Here is a 14,663-nt window from a genome sequence, read left to right as displayed (position 1 = left end):
GAGTTGGTTTATTTCAGTAGGGAAAAGACCACATATCAAAAAATAGTGCTGGATAGAATGCCATTAGCGACACTGAAGGATTTGTGTATCTTGCTGTGCCAAAAGGAAGATGGACAGATTGTTTTGAAGATGTACTGTCTTTGCTGTGAGAGATCCTGGACTCCCTAATCTGTTTGTGAAGGACAAGTACAAAGCAATTGCTACTAGCTGCATCTAGGCATAGTCAAGAATAGTTCATTATTAGATTAATCTACCAAAGGTAGTGGTGAATTTTCAGAAAGGTTAGGAGATGGAATCCAGAGCTTTCTAGGGGAGCAGCTGTTGAGCTTTAGCCAAATATTATGTATTGTTTCAGCAAAGGAGGTGGTGGTTGGTCCAAAGTAATGGATAATGCGGTGTTATCTGTTGCTCCTAAAATCAATACATTTCTGATCTTTCAAACATTGGCAGAGAAGACTGGCTTATAAGCTTTCCTTGTTGTAGTGGCTTGACCCAGTATATTAAAGGCCAGAACGTTTTCTCTTTGAGGAAGGGTTGCCTGCTCCAGTTATCACTCCTGGGGGAACAGGAGAGTTGTTTCCTGAGCATATTATGAACTCAGAAGAGAAATGCCTTGACTTTGTTTTGAAGCTTGAGAGTGCTGTTCAAACATCCAGCCAGCCTTCTCTTTTTCACCAAGATTCCAGGAGAAGGAAATCCACAGCATTGCATCCATGTGTAAATTGAACTTCATTGGCCATCTTTTAGATTCAGAACAGAATAAGTAAGCTTGAATACCTCTGGACTACATAGCTGTGTGCTGTTTGACAGTTCCTAATGATTTCAAGTGGGTGTTCAGTTGAGCCCTCTGCTTGACTAATTATTTAACTCCCCCAGATTTTTTTTTCCCTTGTACCACAGAAATAGGAAAAAACCTATCCACAATAAAATATATTTATAGTATAATATTAAAAACAGAAAACAATTTCTTTCAAAATGCTTATATAAACTTAGGGACTCTAATGTTTGTTAAACCTCTATAATGTAACATGGGGTTTATAGTTGTAATTTAGATTTTTATTAGTTTGAACTATCTAGTGTGAAGATCTAATGCAATGGGCAGGCTCTCTGCTTTGACTTGGAGGGACATAAGACAAATTGTCAATAATCCATGTTTTGATTACACATTAGAGAAGAAGCAATGATTTAAAACAGGACCAATTTGAAAGATTTGCAGTTTCACCTTTGTCACTGGGATGTCCTCTTGAGTAAGACTAAGAGTAAAAAACTTCCAGTCTTGAATGTGTGTGCATTCAAAAAGTTTGGTAAAGCTGCCAGTACCACAGAATTATAAAGCACCTATGAAAGATCAGACCTGACTGCTTTTCAGAGAAACAATCTTCAAGAATTTTATAAAATGAGGAATGATTTGTCCTTATTTTCTGATGTTGAGTCTGAATGACATGTAGGTTTATAATGATATGCTTATGTCAGAAATAATTTATACATTTTTATTCAAGCATATCTAATATAACTGGCATTAAAAATACTTTATCTAATAAAAACACCAAACACTGTATAACCTGAGTCACCAGGCGTTATTAATTAATATGCTTGTTTTCCACCAGGAGAAGTATCTGCAATTATCATGTGTTTGTAAGTAAAGCGTGACCCAATCTGTCTCTTGTTTTGTAGGCCATCTTAATTACACATCAGTTTCAGGAAATGTACCTATTGCCCAACAGACCACACTGTGACATCAGTGAAAGTACTCTTGTGAATTCTGGTCTTACTCTCTTGAATTCCTGCTTCAGTCTAGTGATTTTACACATTAAACATATTAAACTGAATTTTGTCTGTTTTAATGCCACGTTTGTTTTCCAGCTTCATTTCACCCATTGGCTGCCATATGACTTAAGTCAAACACCTTTTCAAACCACCTTAATTTCTTTCCTCTGCATAATTTTGCTGTTTTTAAAATAATCAATATAAATCTATGTTTTTTAGAAAGGCGTGTGTTTTGTATAGTGGGCTTTGTGCATTATGGTGCTTAATGACTAGAACACTTTCTGTTTGAGGTTATGGCAGGATTTCATTGTTCATGCAGAACATCCTCCACAAGACACTCTCAAGTTTGTCTTACAGTCGTTTTTAAGAATGTGCGTTACCTTGTCTCTTGTGCTCACTCTCTGGTAAAAGTCTATTGCTTTCATTTCTGTTGCAGGTATGAGGTTTTTGCAACCATTTGCAATTATTGTGCAAGATTTGTCTTGATTATTTTGAAACATTCTGAGTTCCCTGACTGAATTTCAAGTTTACATAGTTCCACTGGATTTTGTAGGATATAACATGAACTCTCTTCCTTTTTATGTGTTCAGGCTGCAGTAATTGGTGCCAGAGTAGATGTAATACACTCAGTAAATTCAGGCACTGTCTGCAGCAGGCAGTGAGGCACTGAAGCAGCAAAATCATGTGCTAAGCAGCATCTTTGCTGAGTCAAGTCAAGTACTAAAACAGGTTGAAGTAGTGAAGTACATTTGGGCATATGTGAAATTCAGCCTCACAGTGGCAGTGCAGGTAAACATACCTACAGTGGGCTTTATTTAGCTGCTCTGTGGAATGGGAGCAATGGAGGTGGAGTTGTTGGGCTTGTCATCAAGCAGTGTGAGTGTGTGTATTCTTAGAACATCAAATGGAAACTGGGTTAAACTGGATTCTGTGGTGTCTCTTTACTACTTGTGCTTGCTAAATTTAAAGCAATTTCAGGTATGCGAGTGCAGCAGTCACACCCCTGGCTGCATTACAGGGCTCTGGGTAGTGCCAGTTACACACTGTCAGAAGTGAACAATTGCTCCTGCAAATCCAGCTGGACTTTTCAGAGGGCAGAGCATTCCCTCTCATCTGTGCTGTGCAGAAAGCTCGTGTCTTTTTTTAGGCCAGCACTGACACATTGGATACATGAGTTTTGACAAATGACTCTCATTGTCCATGGCTTAACCACAAGGTAATGGGAAGAAGTGTTGTTTTTATTTCCAGAGCTAGGATCAAAGACACTTACTGTATACACAAGGGTGTCTGTACACAAAGATGTCTGAAGGCTGCTGCATCATTCAGGTAGTGCATCTGTGCAGAGATGGGAAATGTGGCTACTGGTATCTTACAGTAGGTGACTTCAGAATTAGTCTACAGTGTAAACAGGATCGTAGTTCATTAATAATTGCTGTCAGAAACTCCATCTTTGTCTCCTGAAAGTTACTCTTACCTTTAAGCACCCACTGCTTCTCCCTGTGGGAAGTGGTTTCTGTTCAGTTGTGTGTAGCCTTGTCAGTCAAACCTGTTCCCAAATGGGGCTCTCTGATTTTCTTTTTTAGACTGGGAGAGCTTCTAGCAAATGTGATTTGTTACCAAGGGTGAGCAAATCAGCAGCATCAGAAGTGTTAATGTTGCTGCTCTGATTTGGGTATTGTAGAGAGGTCTGGCTTACTACAGAGGGTGCTGATAAACTGAGAGGAGTGTTCAGCAATGCCACAGCAGAAGCTATGCAGATGAGTCATGGCCATGGCTTTAATCCTTTTAGATACCCTGCTGCCTGTGCTTCAGAGGCCTGAATATTTTTTAAAAATAATAATTATATTCTTTTCTCTTCAAGTTGTATAGTATTGAACACTATGTTTTAATTTGCTCTTTCGTCTCTTAGAAAATGTATTTTAAGCTTGTCTTACTTCAGAATCACATTTACTTCTGTTCTTGATGCAAGTGTGTAAATAAGGAAGTGAAATAAACAATCCTGTTTCTAAAAAACAGAAAAACAAAAGTAACCTGTTCCAAAGACCTAGCCCACCACACGTCACTGATCTGACTTCATGAGAGTAATTAGTAAATGTTGTGCTTTGTGACAGCTGAGCTTGCTTCAGGAGCCACAGAGTAGGCATATCTGACATGTTCCAATCTTGTTTTTTCGTTTGAATTAAGGGCTGCCTGTCTTCAGAGAGTGGGAAATCGCACGTTAATTGCTGAACCCATTAATTGCTTTCCTCTGGTTGCCAAGTGGCAATCTGGCATATAATTAGTATAGGAATAATTTTACTGTGTGAATACAGGTGCTAAGTGGAGGAGTGTCTGTTCTTGGTTTTTAGGGTTTTTTTTGAAATTGCGGAATTTATGTAAACTTGCAATTTTTGAATATTTTTTCCATATTCTGAAGCATGACATTTGTTCTTTTAATGGTTTCATTTTCCAGGTGTTTGAGTAGCTTTACTCTTTAATTCTACCTTTGATAAAGCACTTAGGATAGTGATGGAACCAGTGGAGAAGCTAATCTTTATACTCAATTTCATAAATTGACCATCCTCCTTTACAGAATTTGATTATTTTTAGTGTTATTAATTTGGTATAGCCGTGTGCATTCTTAGAAAACTTCATCCCAGCCAGATTTGTGAGTGGATACAAAGCTTGTAGCTTTTTCTAATGTCATTGTCCTGATGCTTAAATGGTAGCAAAGCAGTATTTTTAGTAATTGCCTGAAGTATGTTATTAAAGGAATGGATTGCACCCTGACAGAAATTAACAAAAATGATTGGTCATCTCAGATGAGTAAATGCTGTAAAAACTGTTTTTCTGTTCTTAATATTGTTTTAAGTGGTCTGACCCAGTAGTGGCTATTAATCAAATACATGCATTTTCTGTCCACTAGTGACTTTGAAGAAAGGAAGGCTATTAATAGAGTTAAATTAGGAGAGAGGAATGGGAAAGGAGAGACGAGTTCTGGAGCATTTCTTTGGGTAGCAGTAAGAGACTTGGGGTTTGCTTAGCACTCTGTCAATTCTGTGTGATGGATTTTGGGTTATGCAGTCTTAAATGCTGATCTGAGGATCAGTGTGGGTTTTTAAAGGTAGGTGGATAAAAAATGGGTGGTTGAGGAGCTTGATCCTTCCCACAGACTGAGCTTATATAGGGAGATAGAATTTAAACATGCATGGAACTGTAAAAACTATTTTCTTCTCTCCCTCTTCTTTTTTTGGTGGGGGAGGTGGTGTATGGGTGAGATTATAATGAAACATAACATGGCTTTGAAATATTGGTAAAGTTGAATGAAAGTGAATTTGGAGAGGGTGGAGGGGAGGGATGACTACAGAAGTCTTATGTATATTGTTGTAGTACTAATCCATAAAGATTTTGATTGTAACTCTTCTTGTTTTGGCTCTATATTAGCCTAATAATGCTATTTCAGGAAATTTCACTGAATATTGAATATTATTTGCTAAAAGGAGTGGTAGGAAGATGCATGGAAGGGAGGGGGAAGTTTAAATCATTTTTCTTAAAGATCAGAAAGAGATGGAAGGGTTTAGGTAGGTAAGTAGAACCTCTTGCACATAGTGCTGTGGATTTAGTCAGTCGTTGGAGACTCCTCTACACCCAGACTAAAAAGTTGAAAGGCTGTAGGCCTGTTCTGTCATGCTTTAGTAATAAATGCTGTGCTTATACTCCTAAGCCAAATAGAACTTCCAGTGTAAATGAAGTTTTGGTAAATGGGACTAATTTTGAATTTTGAAGGATATACGTAATTTCTTCCTATTGAGAGAAAAGATACATTTGGTCATATTTCCACTGTAGGGTAGCAATCATTTGCTTGTATTTTTGAATATCATCAATGCAGTGAACTCACAGTTGTATTGCTGTTTATGCCCTGCTTATAGGACCGAGTGTATGTGCAACAAAACAACGTGGAGAATGTCTACAACTTGGGCCTGATAATTTTCCGAGATCAAGTTGTACGTTACGGCTGCATCAGGGATCACCTGAGGCAAACTCTGCTGGATATGATTGCAAGAGAGAGGAAAGGAGAAGTTGTAGACAGGTAAGATGTTTGTAAGTGAAATCTTCTGTTGTAAATAATAGCTGTCAGCTTTTAGAGTGACTCAAGAACATACACAAATAATTTATTATTTAAGACCACATTTGTGATCACATCTTAAATTTCTTCATATGCTGGAGTAACATACTTGTTTGTGTATTATATTTTAGCATAATGGTAAACAGGGAAGCTTGTTAATATATACTTTTGATATTTATCTTGCTACTCTGCCTGCATTTTTGTGACTAAGATTGCCCAACATGCAATTCCAGAAAAGAAAGACTCCCCAGATACAGCTGTGTATTGTCCCCTACTGCCAGAAAGTGGAATCTTTATTAACTTGGTGATATATTTGAATTTTGGTAGCATTTATTTTATATTCAGTTGGGGTTTTTTTTCAATTTTTTACATTTTTGTGGGGTTTTTTTTTTAAGCAACCAACCATTCATAAACCTCAGACTTCATGTAGCTACTTCCACATGTGCAGTTGTTTTGAAGTTGCAGTTGCTCAGTTCTGACCTATGTGTGCAGTTTTCTTTGAAGTAGTATTTTGGGTTAATTTCTTATATGTTAATATATATTCTTCATCATTTTATGACTTAGTAGAACTTGAGATGTGTGTCCCTGTCATTGCATTTAAAATACTTAATAAACATTGTCAGCTCTTTAGTTTTGAGCAAAACCAAACAACCTTGCTCGTGTAGTGTTCTTGAAAATGTATGTACATATTAGAATGGACTTTGTTACTACATTTTATTAAAGTTAATACTGTGTTATGAGTTGTTATTCTGCTCTGTCTTACAAGCACATAGATTTCTCAAGTTGTTAACAACTTACTTTTTGGCAGAGGCGCAATAAGAAATGCTTGCCAGATGTTAATGATTCTAGGTCTTGAAGGAAGGTCAGTCTATGAGGAAGACTTCGAGGCTCCATTTTTGGAGATGTCTGCAGAATTTTTTCAGGTACAGCAATATTCTAATACCATATTTGGAATGTTGTTATAACGTTCTGGAACTGTCAGTTTTGGTGTACTTTACATACTTGTTGCTTTTTTGATGAGTGTGTCCATCTCCATTAAATGAAATAAGAAAAATAGTCACTAACTTAGAAGGAAAAAGTAACACAGGTTTTACAGAATTAGCATAATTTCAATGTAGTTTTGAGCTATGGGTGCCAATGACATGTATGGTAATCATCATCCTAATCCTGTGCCTGCTTTAGGTTGTATTATGTAACTTAGTCTACATCTGCTTTCCCCCCACAGTCTTTTTGAAATGCCAGTAGTGTGAAAGGTCCAAACTGTTTCAGGCTTGGAAACCTATCAAACTGCCTTTGAGGAAACTTTGTTTCCTTCAGAACTTCCACATTTTTGAGTTATTTTTTGTAATAAAATAAACCAAGTCAAGGAACTAAGCATATCCAAGTGGCTCTCCAGTTGTTGATCAGCCACCAAATAATACAGCCTGAGTATTTTCTGAGGGAGGTTTTTTGTGAGATACTTGGAGGAAGAAAGCCAGTTAAGTGCTTGTTGAGTGTAATCAGGATCATCTATTGCTGGAAACAGAATACTTTAGATAATGATAAAAATTCTTAAATCATGTTAAAAAATATCAAACGGAGGTAATTTATGAGCCTCCCCTTTCTTATGCAGGATCAACTGTCATATGCTCTGGTCTCCTAACTTCCTTGAAAAGCAGAATCATATATTGCACAGCCATTTAAATGTCACTGTGTTATCTTTTTCATTGGTGCTTATATAAAAATTAAGAAAAATAGTTTCTTTCATTTAAGTTCTATTACTTAGCTCTGTACGAAAAATAAGACATCTTTTTTCCAAAGACTCTGCTGACCAGTATGAATAAAAACAGTTTGATACAAAATAATATGCTCAGCATTGTCACTAATGAGAATGAGAACTACCACAAACTGGTATTTGGAAAAAATTTTTGGTCCTTCCCTTTCCCTGTTTTTGTTTTCTTTGAACCTGTAGCCAAAGCTAGTTGGTTACTGGAAACTAAGTTGGCTTGGGTTGTTTTAGTATGAAAAATACCTTGTTTATATTGCATGTACCCCCTTATGTAACACATTTAGTATAATAGAACCTTTATTTTGTGTTAAATGTGTCTGTGAATCTTGGATGTGTTGGACATGCTGTGTTTGAACTTGCTTATAAATGCTTATCTGACATGTTTTCTTTTTACCCTTTACAAAAAAGTCTAAACTATTAATTTGTTTTAATCACAGATGGAAAGTCAGAAATTTTTAGCTGAAAACAGTGCTTCTGTATATATAAAAAAAGTAGAAGCTAGAATTAATGAAGAAATAGAGCGGGTGATGCATTGTCTGGATAAATCAACAGAAGAACCTATTGTGAAAGTTGTTGAGAGGGAGCTTATTTCCAAGCATATGAAAACTATAGTGGAAATGGAGAACTCTGGGCTAGTTCATATGCTGAAAAATGGGAAGACAGAAGGTAAGATTGCATCATTTGTGAGACACAAATGCTTCTGATACTGCTTATTGTTTTTAAACATGGGATAAATAATTAACATTTGTGTTCCTGTGCAATTGTGGAAACATTTAGTGACTGTTTCACAAACATCTGAGAATATTCAGTGACTATTAGATGACTCTTAAAACAGAGCCCATACCTTTAACTTGTTTCTGTTTAGTACAGATACAGGTAGTTTTGTGGTAAACCAAGTATCTCATAAGCAATGTACAAATCTATTGTAGTGGTTTTTGTCACCAGTTGAGCATGAGGCATTTTATTACTTCCATTCCTCTAATACGTATTTGTGAAAATGCATCACATTTTTTTTGGCCCATAAGCGGTTATTAAGAAGCATTTGTGTAAAAGACTTAAACAGAAGCAATGCAGGATCAATTCTTGGGGAGGGAGCAGAAAGGAGTTGTCAGTTCCTAAAGGATAAGAAGCAACTTATTGAAGTGGTTGAAACAGAAGGGCTTGGCTTGATTTGCTTTTCCCCAATAGGGGTTAATGTGAGACAGAGTGACTGAATGAAAGTTATTATGGAAATAGAACCTAAGTTTCTAAAGCAGCATAACAAAGAGAGGGATTGTAGTATCTATATTTAGAAATCAGTGCTCACTCTAAAGCCACGAGAATGAGGAACTAAGTCTTGCTGCTTAGATTAATGGCCTTTGTTCATTAAAGCAGCTTCACAATTACTAGGTGATAGTCAGAGCACAAAGTGAGCACATTTCCTAGCTGTAAAAAAGAATTACTGTGTTGAAAATGAAAGTGATGATACTATACTTAACACTTTCTTCTTTAATATCCAGTTTAGATAACCTTCAGACTGAGGGTGCAAGGATATTGAAGGGTATTCATAAAATACAGGAATCTGTTCAATTTTTAGAGACCCTCAGTTAACTAGTACCGTGGAAATGCTGCTTTCTGAAGATGAGATTTTTTGTAAAAGGACAGATTGTTCTTTTGGAAAGCAATGTTTAACCTAAGCCACTTCTCATTATTTTAGGTGGAGGAAACATGGTAGTGTAAAAGTATATGACTGGCTTTAAGACAAATATAAATTAAACTCTAAAATTTTACCAGTTTTTACTTTTAATACAGAAACTAACATATCATTAGTGCTGTCCTATTTGGTTTAACTCAGTTTCAAAAAAACAAAAGCAAAAAAAAGATAATGTGCTTCATTTTGGGAATGATAATCTTGGAGGCTGTTTTTAAATACCTCTGGAAAGCATAATCTTGCTGAAGGTCTAATAGGTTCTCTGTCCTGTAGCATTAGCATCATCTGCTGGCCTGGAGGTCAGCAATGACAGGTTCCCTGCTACAGACAACCTAGAATACGGTCTCTGCTTTTCATTTTCATCCTGCTGCAGTTAGCATCTTGTCAGGGCTGAAGGAAAGAGATCAGAAGAATCTGGTGCCTGAGCTGTTACAGGATGCTTTCTGTGGCTCAAGTGGCTGAACTTGAACTGTCAGCTTTAGCTCTGAGATGAATGAGTTACAGAAGTGTAACACACAGGTGTCCTGCATAATCTCTCATTCTTGCTTGCAGACCTTGCTTGCATGTACAAGTTGTTCAGCCGTGTGCCAAATGGTCTGAAGACGATGTGTGAGTGCATGAGCTCGTACCTGAGAGAGCAAGGCAAAGCACTGGTTTCTGAAGAGGGAGAAGGAAAGAATCCAGTTGACTACATTCAGGTAGTTACACACTTTAACTTCCTTGTCTATCCCACGTTCCCCACATTAGCAGTTTGCTACATACACACTTTATAAGGTATACCTTAGTATTCAAAAGGGGTTGTTATTAATAAGCTAAATTTATAAGTGTTTTTAATGTATATTCTCTGAATATCCAGACATGTTTAGGACTCTTAGTTAAGTTAGTTGGAAAGTACTTACTAAGTTTTTGTGCCTTTAGTAGTTGCTTTTAATAAACAACTTATTCAGCCTAATTATCTAACCTCTTGGAACTTCTTGGATGTCGTTAAATGCTGTGTCTCCAGAGTGAGTTGTATGTCTGCTGACAAATAGCTTTATAGTGTCCACTTTGTTTAATTTTATGTAACATTAGCTATCAGTGTTTATTGAGGCAAAAGTCACATGGCTGTATTTCATGGCAAGCTTAGCTGTGACTGAGAGGTGAATGTGTTTATCAGTCATAACAAATTACTCATTCCATTCTGTCTCCCTAAGAAACAGAACAGTTCTGCATGTTAAAAGATGTGAGTGTTCTTTCTTGCTCTCTCTCACTAAGTGATGTGTACCATTAATTTATCAAGATCACAAAATATGCTTCAGAACTGTTTGTCATTTTTCTCTTCAATTGTCTCTGAGAAGATGGTTTGAAATGTGCATGTAAAACCTTCAGAGTTCATTGAACCTTAAAGCTGTGTTTCTTTAGCTGGAAGATGTTCTGTATTTAATGTGGAAGTGTGTATTCATTAAACATTGTTTGAAGTTTTTTAGAATGTGTGGTTCAAGTCCTTGTGTCAGTTCTTCTTGAGAAGCATTTAATGTATGTCTTTCAACCTCTGCTGTTTTGTTTGAAAACAATAACTGTGCTAGAACTGGTTACTATTCGAAGAAGCCATTTGAGTATAAAAACATTTTTGATTGGATTATTAATTTTCTGGCAATGCTGAAGCAAAATTCTTACCAGGCTTGAACAAGAATCACCTCTTCAAGGGCTGGTAAAAAGAAGAAAGAATGCCCTTGAAAAATTATGAGAGTCCTTAATCATTAAAGCTAATAATAGTGGTGGTGTGATTTGGGAAAAAAAAAAAAAAGGGGGGGGGGGGGTGTAAATGATGTGGAAAATAAGTGTCTGGATTACTTTGAAGTAATTTTCACTCCTGATGGGCCTGAAGAGGTATATCATAATAAATTTAACTGAGAAAGATCTAAAAACTTAATTATAAAGATAGTATCAAGGTTTCCTGTCACAAAGGTGAAAAGCAAAATGAGGCTGAGCAAGACTTGCCCATGTGCTTTGAAAGTGCTCAGCCCCTTGGTATGGACCCAGCATTTCATGAGGATGTCCTAGGACAGGGACTGACATTCGATTACTGAACATCCCCCAGAAAGGCTTATCCACCACTTCCACTGGGGAAATGGAAGCAGAGAGGAATATCTATGAATTGAGAAACCACCTTCTTCTTTTCATCTCAGCCAAGTTCATGTGAATCTGTCAAGGACAGCAGCACGAAGGAGGCAGACATGGAAGCTGCATTAAACCGTAAAAAACCTCCCTCATAGCTCAGCACTGCTTCCGCAACATGCCATCACCCTGAGTGTAATTGGTGAGATGATTGCAAAAGCATTGCCAGGGGATTAGATTTCAAACTTTGTATAATAGTTTGAAGGGATGTTGAAATGCTTTTGTAATTTAAGGTACTAACAGTTTCTCCTGTTTAACACCAGGTTGTTCAGATGGTGTACTCCTGGAGAGGAGACATGAGCTAACCTTGGTAAACAGAGAGATAGTGGGATTTACTTTGAATTTAAAATTTCTATTACGCATTAATTAGCCTGTCTAAAGATCATTCCTTTAAGTGAGATGGTGAGTTCCTAAGAAACATTACTACTTCTTTGAGTAATTCTTGAATGGCTTCTTTAAGTAACCGCACATGAATAATTTCTGAAGAATCTGAAGACATAAATATCCTCTAACTTGTAGAGTTTGCAGGCAGTGGTTGTCTATGACAAATCTAATTCTCGAGTGAAATTTTCTCCCTCTGCCTGCCAAATGCTTTTTCAATTAAAACCTGTATGTATCATATATACTTAGCAAGGTGCTCAGGTGATCTTAAGATGCTTCCCCCTTCTAATGTCAGTTGCTTTAATCTTGGGTGAAAATGGTGCAAGCTCTAAAAATTATACTGAGTGTCCAATGGTTTAGTTCAGAGGAAGTGGTTCATGAATGCTTGTATCTGAATTTCACATGCTCCCAAGTGACTCCTAATGATCAGCAAGAAACACACGACTGAATAATGCAGAACATGTCCTTGGATTAAATTAGAGGGAACACAAATGCTGACAAGTGTAGGCCTGTTGCTGCAGTGTGTTTTCTCCTCAGACTTGTTCAGTAGCTCTAGGGATGCACTTAATGTGTGCTTAGCCTCAGCTTTCCTATATGCTGTGTTTATGGTACTGACTTTGTCCATGTTGTTTGAAATAGAAAAGTCTTCATAAGTGCAACAAATACCTACCTCCTTTAAGTTGCTCATTCAAAAAAAAAGGAAACCAATCTGTTTGACAGGCTGTTTAAAAGGCTTTCTTAGTCTGAGAAGTGTATTACAACAAACTGCACTAGTGTTTGACACCAATATTTTAGCCAGTTTATGTGAAAATTGCTTCTATAAGAGATTCATGGCAGCAATAGAAATTTAAAAATGGAAATGAAATTTGAGATACTTTCTAACAACTCTGAACAGAGTGTTGCAGAACCTCTGACTGTAGATCTGGTCTTCTGTATGGCCTCGTCTATTATTATTGTTTCCAAGCTTACAACTTCACATCAGTGAAAATGGGTTTGCTTTCTTTTCGTTTTTGAAAGGGTTTGCTGGACTTGAAGAGTAGGTTTGATCGCTTCCTTCAAGAATCTTTCAATAATGATCGGCTCTTCAAGCAGACGATTGCAGGTGACTTCGAGTACTTCCTCAACCTCAACTCCAGGTCTCCAGAGTACCTCTCATTATTTATTGATGATAAACTGAAAAAGGGAGTCAAGGGAGTAAGTATAAATCAACTCAAAATATCATGTTTTTTGCTCTGTAAACTTGGATGGAACTAAACTAAGCTACTTTTCTAAGAATTGTTATATTAAAAGGAATTACAATTTTGCCTTCAAAAAGGTGTATGTAACACATCTGAGCTCATAACACTTTAGATCTAAACTTACAGAAAAATCAGGTGACAGAGATCTGTGTGCCTTGTCACCTGAAGCAGCATACCTGAACTACTTATAGCACGTACTACCTCGAAAAACAATTAGGTTGTGTTAGATTCTGTAGCTCCTTTCTTTTGAAACCTTACATATAATTTCCTTAAGTATATTTATAGTTTAGTTTGGCAGCTATTCTCATTATGTAATAACTTCTTTTGAAAATTAATTTGATTAGAGAAAAGGGTTTGTCTTTGCTGCTTTTCACTGTTTTTACATACCAGAGAATTATTACCGTATCTGTCTTCTAGTTCTGAGTACATCTGTTGTCTTCAGTGCAGCTTCTTTCATGAGATTTTCTGAGCTACAGAGCCCAGAACTGGACAGGATGGTTCAGCTTCAGTTACTCTAAATAAAACTTAGTATTAGCGCATACAACTTAGGCTGTGGGAATCAAATAGTAAATTCTGGATTTTTATAAAACAAATAATCATTTTATTTGTATGGCACTAGATAGGCTTTGCAAAACATGTCTCAACAGTTAAAAGCTTTCATTCCAAACTAACTTTTCTACTCCTGATACTGATTTCCCTCATTCTTTTTTAAGCTTACACAGGAACTTTTACTGTCTTTATCAAGGCATTCTACCCATTCATTGTTTCCCTTTTCCCTTGTTCTTGCCTGTCCCTATCATTTTAGATCTGTTTCTTACTCTACTGAGTTAGTGCACCATTCTTTCGGCTGTCAATCATATGTTGGACCAGTTTTGTTGGATACTGTTAGACCATCTGCTGCTGTGAATTACTTTAAGTACTTAGGATGTGTAATACACTTGTGCTGGAAGATTAAAACCAACAAATTATTTCTTTTACAGCTAACAGAACAAGAAGTAGAAACTATATTGGATAAGGCAATGGTTTTATTCAGGTTTATGCAAGAGAAGGATGTTTTTGAACGCTATTACAAGCAGCACTTGGCAAGAAGACTTCTCACAAATAAGAGTGTTTCAGATGACTCTGAGAAAAATATGATCTCCAAATTAAAGGTAAGACAGTACTTACATGCTTTTTAGAGGTTTCTTCTGTTTTTACATGAGTCATATAGATAACGTTCATCTTGATCACTGCTAAATACAGAGTTGATTTTGAAAGCCCCCAACAGAAAATGCAAAAGGCTTTTTGAATATTTTCATGGAAATAAAAGGAAAGAAGTACTGAAAAGCCCCTGTCATTAGAGGGCAATCTAGAAAACTTTTTTTCTAATTTTTTTAATAATAGGACAGCTGTGGTGACTGAATTTGAAGACTGTGTTTTTTCCTAGATTTTCTGTTATTCACGGTATGATTTTGTTATTGCTTGTGTTGTTTTTAATTGCCTCCATCAGCAGACTGATGATAATGCTCAATTCCTTTTTGATTAAGTGGTTTGAAAAAAAATAAATCTTGTATCAGT

The 14,663-nt window shown here is 36.6% G+C and overlaps 1 protein-coding gene across 1 annotated transcript in view; it reads left to right on the top strand.

Moving 5' to 3' along the window:
* Positions 1 to 14,663, top strand: part of CUL3 (cullin 3) — a 54,785-nt gene that overhangs the window by 27,139 nt on the left and 12,983 nt on the right. The window contains exons 4-9 of the mRNA XM_033068792.2: positions 5,676 to 5,836; positions 6,681 to 6,795; positions 8,078 to 8,306; positions 9,883 to 10,028; positions 12,886 to 13,062; positions 14,087 to 14,257. Coding sequence (XP_032924683.1) covers positions 5,676 to 5,836; positions 6,681 to 6,795; positions 8,078 to 8,306; positions 9,883 to 10,028; positions 12,886 to 13,062; positions 14,087 to 14,257 — 999 coding nt within the window. The remainder of the gene's footprint in view (positions 1 to 5,675; positions 5,837 to 6,680; positions 6,796 to 8,077; positions 8,307 to 9,882; positions 10,029 to 12,885; positions 13,063 to 14,086; positions 14,258 to 14,663) is intronic.

This window comes from Catharus ustulatus, chromosome 10 (genome assembly GCF_009819885.2).
Source record: "Catharus ustulatus isolate bCatUst1 chromosome 10, bCatUst1.pri.v2, whole genome shotgun sequence".
Lineage (NCBI taxonomy): Eukaryota > Metazoa > Chordata > Aves > Passeriformes > Turdidae > Catharus > Catharus ustulatus.
The sequence above is the reverse complement of the archived record's forward strand: the minus strand, read 5'-3'. Positions and strand labels throughout refer to the sequence as shown.